At 35.8% G+C, this 6,883-nt stretch overlaps 1 protein-coding gene across 1 annotated transcript in view; it reads left to right on the top strand.

Annotated features, from left to right (window-relative positions):
- The first annotated feature begins 698 nt into the window (after nucleotides 1-698).
- Nucleotides 699-6,883, top strand: part of LOC131934756 (rho-associated protein kinase 2-like) — a 49,020-nt gene continuing 42,835 nt past the window's right edge. The window contains exon 1 of the mRNA XM_059290870.1: nucleotides 699-880. Coding sequence (XP_059146853.1) covers nucleotides 699-880 — 182 coding nt within the window. The remainder of the gene's footprint in view (nucleotides 881-6,883) is intronic.

Raw genomic sequence — 6,883 nt, 5'->3', positions numbered from 1 at the left:
GCTTGATCTTAAAGAAGTAAGAACAGAAAACTTGTTACTTTACTTCACTTCACATCACTTTACTACGCTACGCTACGCTAAACCACGCCACTGAAATATGTGTGTGTGGGTGACAGGACAAATGATCTCAGGACAAATTATCTCCGACAAATATCTCAGACTATAAACAATATTAAAGGTAGTAAACCATATGACAGTCAATAAAAAATGTTCAGATCAACTAAAATCATCCAATACACTATTTAAATTTTGCTGTGAGATATTTTGTCTGAGATAATATGTCCATGATATCATTTGTCCTGATATATTTTGTCATGGTATCTTTTGTCGGTGCGATCATTAATCCTTGAGATCATTTGTCCTGAGATAATTTTTCCTGAGATAATTTGTCATGGAACCGTGTGTGTGTAAGTGTGTTTCAGTCGAAGTCAGAAGGATGGCATTGGCCTTCCAGTAAGCGCATTGGCCGGGACGACTTTATCATGTTCTATATAGGCTACGGTTTATTAATGTATTAATATATTAAATGTGTGTGATAAATGGATGGCGGGGTTGAATGGTAGAGCGTTCGGCTGCTAACCCGAAAGTCTCGATTTAGGATCTTGTCTTTAGTACGTCTCTGATTTAAAGCAGCTCTGATGAGTACCTAACTTAAGTTTGGGAAAATAAAAGCGGCATAAAGGGCATGTGTATGTTAGATGTTAAGAGGTCGCTGTGATCCCCGAAGTTTAGAATTTAAGGGTGAGGAATTAGAAAACCAGGTAGCAAGACACATGAAATCTGAAGCTGCAAGACAGGAATTTGATCTAATGAAATGTAGTGTTCAGGCTGCTGAGCAAGCAAAAATGGAAATAGAAAAAATTGGAATTAGAAACCGTGGGCAAACATACAACAATGGAGGGGAAAAACTATTATGATAGTAAAATACTAAGAAAGATCCCAAAATTTGACGAGTACAAGGACAGCCTTGATTCATACATAAGAAGCTATGTCACTATCGCACGAACCACCAATGTTCATGAGTCACAGTGGGGGGGAGGGGGGAGACACAGTTATTAGTACTGATAGGAGGTAATAGACTGGATGCTTGCCATGGTTTAACTGAAAGTGAGATGAAAGAATATAGAACCCTGATTTATTGCCAGAAAATACAGGGTTTCTTTTACACTTTTTACTTTCTCGTATATACGAAGTATAGAGAAAGTCTTGTAATCGTTAAAAAAAATAATAATCGCGATTTTAGAAATCTCGACGTTTACACCTAAAGGATACGGAAAAACATAATTTTGCAATCTTGTCCGTATATAAATATCATTTTGAGTACCTACATTTCGAGATAATTTACTATCCAAATAATATTTATGTCAATCCACATCTAAATTCTGCAATTCCCAAAAAATCCCCAAACATAACGATACTCCTAAGTATTCTTTTAAACATTGATCTAATACAAGAACAGTTTGATGAAAACTATTTAAATAGAAGTTAAACACACTTACCTGACTATTGAAGATGCAAAATAAAAAATATTTGGTCTTGAAAACATTAATATTAAGTTGAAACGAAGGAAAATTAAGAACACGCGTAAGATCTGTACAGCACGATTTTAAACTGCCGATAGAGGAAGGGATTGAAAATAGCGCGGCAACGAAAATTTTCAATTTTTTTTTATAACTGGGGACCATGTATTCCACACTTATCTAGTGACTGGGTTTACCCAACAATCTCTCTGCACATGACCAGGACTATTGCAATGAAAACATGACTTGTGACTTTGTTCCTAACTTATACTTAACACTTACCATATCTGGACAATTCCTTCCTTACATGACCTACCTTTTGATAATTATAACAATGAATGGGCCTCAAAGATATCTGGGAAACTGAGTATGAGTTTTCATTTTTTGTTTTTGATATTCCTATTATCCAACACTTTATCCTTATTTTCTTGTACTCCCTGAGATAAAAATACGATTGTATTCTTTCTCCATTTTAACGACTTTATCTGTATGAGCTGTTTGATGTTTCTCACACAGATCTGTGCAAACTGCCAAAGTTCTGGGTTGCTTTCTTGGAGGTAGCTTAATACCATTTTAAATACTTAAACTTTTAAAAATGAAAAAAAAAAATAGAATCTCGTAGAAAAAAGAATTGCGCACCAAGCGAACGCCAAAACAAAATGTGCATAATAGTGCGGAATATTATTAGTACTTTATAAATTTACATGTTTTTTTTTTGAAAAAGTGGAAATAGCGTAAATTAGTACTTACGGTCTACGGAAATTACTCAAAATTTGAGAGAAGGTAGAGAACTAGATCTTTTACTTACATGTGAAATTTCATTTATCTATCTGAAATAGTACTCAAGTTATAGTTTTGAAAAATTCAAAGTAGAAAAAGTACCACTTTCGGTTATTGGAAATCGCTCAAAAGTTGATACGGATCTACGATTTTGAAATAATACTTATATATGAAATTTCATCAACCTAGCTGTAACGGTACTCAAGTTATCGTGTTTACACACACACAGACACACACACAGACATACGGACAAGATTGCAAAATTATGTTTTTCCGTATCAGTGATGTGCATTACAAGACTTTCTCTATACTTCGTATATGCGAGAAAGTAAAAAAAGCGATCCCTCCCTCCCTTTCATGGTGAGCGTTTTTAGCAAACTCTTAAGGCGTGAGATATTTTATTTTACTCTTCCACAATTAAGGTAGATTATAATTCAATCGATGTGTAAAGCCTTATAGCTGTTTATTTAACTTTTGCTGTGAATAATTAAATTTTGCAGCTTGAAATTAGTAATAATTTCTTTTTCGTACCTCTTAACCCCCCCCCCCGCCAGTTACGCCTCTGACGTCGCTACACTAAGCTAAGTTATGCAACCATATGCTTCGCAACACTACCACTACACAAACTACGCATTACCTAAAGTTTAAAAAAATAACCATTATATAACACGTAAACAGATTTTCTTTGTGAGTGATTGAGGTAATAGTGAGGAGTGCCACATATCTTTATACAATTTATACAATACTGGATGTGCCTACTACTTCTTTCTAGATTTCGATCGATGCAGGGAATCTCATGCAGCATAACGAAAATCCGATTAAAGAAAATGATTGTGCCAAACAAGGTGGTCATTTAGTAGAAGATGCTAAGCAGTTTAAATTAGAGAATCTGCTGAAAACTTCTGAAACTCTCTATAGTCATGATTTAGAAGAGGGCTTGCATATTTTGAATGCTTCAATGGAATCTGAAGGTAATGAACAACATTTTTTTGAGTCTTCTGCACGGATATATATATATATATATATCTATATCTATCTATATATATATATATATATATATATATATATATATATATGCAGTGGTGTCGCCAGGTCGGGTGTCACTTTATGGTGTCACCCCCCCCCCCCTTTTATCTGTAAATTTTGTAGTTGGTGTCAACCAGTGGCGTAGCCAGGATCGTCTAATGGGGGAAATTCAGAAGACGCAATAACAATATTAGAACACTGCAAACAGATAAAAGAACTTATAACGTTACTTACCTACAATCGTAGTTTAAGTCTTCTTGGACTCTTGGCTAATTCATCAAGAATCTCATCCGCTAAAATTTCAATTTGTCGGTGAATATTTAATAATGCCAATCCATTTACTCTATCCTCGCAAGTAGTATTTCGCAAGCGCGTTTTTAGCCGTCTGAGAGTGGAAAAAGAGCGTTCACTAACGGCAGTTGTTACAGGCAATGTTACAAATATTTGCAGTAGTTTGTATACTGTTGGAAATATTTTTTCGTCACACATTAAAAAAGCTTGATGAGCGTTTTGCGGTACATTAGTAATATATTAGGTCCCTTTTGGACCTCAGGCGCAGGCGCAGGGTGAAGGGTGAGGGGGAGGGTGAGTAGGTCACCACCGGTGAACTTGTGACGTAATCACCACGGTGACCTAGTTACGTAATCACCAGCGGTGACATAGTTACGTAATTTTAATGAGATTTTAATTAGTTTGATTTTAATTTTATATTTGTTTATTTATTAATTAGTTTAATTATTATTTTTTACTTTAATTGCCTAATTTGATTATTTGTTTGAGTTTTAAAATTTTAAAATTTTATTTTTTTTAATTTTAAATTTTAAATTTTTTTATTTGTTGTTTACTTGTTGTTTATTTGTTTGGTTTAATTCATTTTATTTCTTGGTATGTTTTTTAATTTTTAAATTCTCAAACACAACGAACGTGTACAAAAACAGGTTAAATTCTCCACCACAACGAACGTGTATAAAAATAGAAAATTCTTTGTATAGGGCCTGACTTAAACATCAGCTGTTACTCGTTAACGACACCTGGCACGCATCGATCCACCAGCAAAGCTTCCCGTTTGACAAAGACCGTGCAGTGATGAATCGATTTTCTCGGTCGGTTTGACAGGCGCGGTTGATTTATGGCGGGCAATGAATGCATTGGAAAACCCGAACACCATAGGGGGGTATGCTGACAAGATTGTAGACTACCACTGTCCATTAACTATGTTCACATATCGTACGACCGGACATTCTTTGATCATATTAAAATTATTGTTTCCACATGTCCTACGCACTAATAGTTATACGTACAGTATCATAGGTTTTTTGATCGAGTAAAGAAATAATGTTGATCGACCCGCGTCGACCTCGTGTGTTGGGCGCCACACTTAACGGAGGCTCTAGAGCTTTTTTCATTACCTTGTTTTTAAGTTTTTTTGTACTAGGCTTATTTTATTTTTTTTTATTTTTTCGTCATCTGTTAACTTTAAGGTTCTATAACTCTATATATTTAAATACATTTTTTGATTCAACCGAGTTTACTTTCCCTAACGTAAGTACATGTAAAGGCGGGTTTCCCATAGATATGTAATGAATTAGGCCTTTTTGACTATGACTTGTTGTCCAGGTGTTGACATGATACGTTTTTTTTTGAGATACACGTACACACACACACACACACACACACACACACACACACACACACACACACACACACACACACACACACACACGAAATTCATACTAGGTCGGTAAAGGCGAGAGAACTCATAGGTATACATTATCATGGTAACAACAAAAGCGACCCTTATTTTATTTACATGAAAGAGTGTTTTCCAAAAAGTGTCACCATGCCGTTGTCATTTTCCCAGCGGGGTTTATTTTAAGTGCACCCCGTGCGCTCTTGTTTACATTTTAAAAGACGTGTCGCGTGTCGTCCCCACGTGTCTTCCCTAATAGAGAAACGAGAGGAAAGACAACTGTTCTAAATTTAGAACAGCCTTGTTTACAGCCACGAGTAACGGCCCTTGTGAAAAAATTGTCGTCAGAATCCTTAACTAAACATTCAATTTCTTTAACAAGTTAAAAAATAATTTAGGAAGACAATGCTTAACAACATTAGACGCCACCCTTTTTGTTTTCTGTGACGACAAGGCACAATACACTTTTGTATTTTATGTCTCAAGTAGAGGGGTGGGATATTTTTTCTTTATAAGCGTGTTGAAAACAATGGGAAGAGGAGGCGATTACTAAGTAAGAGGGGAGAGAACGTGGTTTGCATCGCGATATATGAAAACATGGCGATGTTTAACCTATGCTTACAGACCTCAACCAAAACAGGCAATGAACCTAGAAGGAAGACGAATATATATCTTAGTCTTGCAGCAGATTACATTCCCATGTTCGCTTTAGTATTACAGTTTTCATCAAACTTCTTTTTGACTTGAACTTCTTTAATTTAAGAAGATTTACTTATACATAATACATTACGTCTAATTACAATTTTTATTTTTACCACTCAATGTATTTTGTTTTTATATATCTTGCATTGTCATCTTAATTTTTGATCACCTTAGTAAAAATTTGCTTTAGATTATAAACTTCAAGTTTTAAAAAACAACAACGTTATAGTACGTCGTGTCAAATGACACACCGTTTAAAATGTCTACATTTAAGTTTCACCAAAATAATGACGTAAAAACTAAATATGATATTACGCTAGCATACATATCATTCAATCAAATAACTCTAAAGTACAAATCAATAATTTTGATTGATTAAGGGGCTGGGTGAGTTATTTTTATTCGGGTGCCCAGGGAAGGTTTGGAGTGGGTTGGGACATAGTTTATACAAGAGTCGGTGAAGTTTTCACCAAGGTTGGTTTCAAAGTTGGTACATACATGTTTTGGAATTGTTAGGGGCCGAGTCTATACTAGGGTCGGTGAAGTTTTCACCGAGGCTGGTTTCGAAGTTGGTGCATGCATGTTTTAGAGTTGGTTGGTGTAGAGTTTATACTAGAGTCGGAGAGTTTGGTTTCACCGAGGACTGTTTCTAAGCTGTTAAATGCATGTTTTGGAAAGGGTGAGGCAGAGTTAAACTAGGGTTGGAGGAGTTTTCACCGAGGCTGGTTTCAAAGTTGGTACATGCATGTTTTGGAATCGGTTGGTGTAGAGTTTATACTAGAGTCGGTGAAGTTTTCACCGAGGTAGGTTTCAAAGTTGTTACATGTATGTTTAGGAATAGATGAGGGGCAGAGTTTATACTAGAGTGGGACAGGGTTTTGGTTTTAAAGGTCGAAGCGTTTTGGTTTCACCGAGGCGTGTTTCAAAGTTGGCACATGGATGTTTTGGAATCGGTTGGTGTAGAGTTTATACTAGAGTCGGTGAAGTTTTCACCGAGGTAGGTTTCAAAGTTGTTACATGTATGTTTAGGAATATATGAGGGGCAGAGTTTATACTAGAGTCAGAGCAGTTTAGGTTCACCGAGACAGGTTTCAAAGTTGTTACATGCATGTTTTGGAATTGATGGGGGTAGAGTTTATACTAGCGTCGGGGGGAGTTTGGGTTT

The sequence above is a fragment of the Physella acuta genome, unplaced genomic scaffold (genome assembly GCF_028476545.2).
Source record: "Physella acuta isolate Inbredline_101_S28 unplaced genomic scaffold, ASM2847654v3 ptg000117l, whole genome shotgun sequence".
NCBI lineage: Eukaryota > Metazoa > Mollusca > Gastropoda > Physidae > Physella > Physella acuta.
Note: the sequence above shows the minus strand (reverse complement) of the source record. Positions and strands in the feature narration are given on the sequence as shown.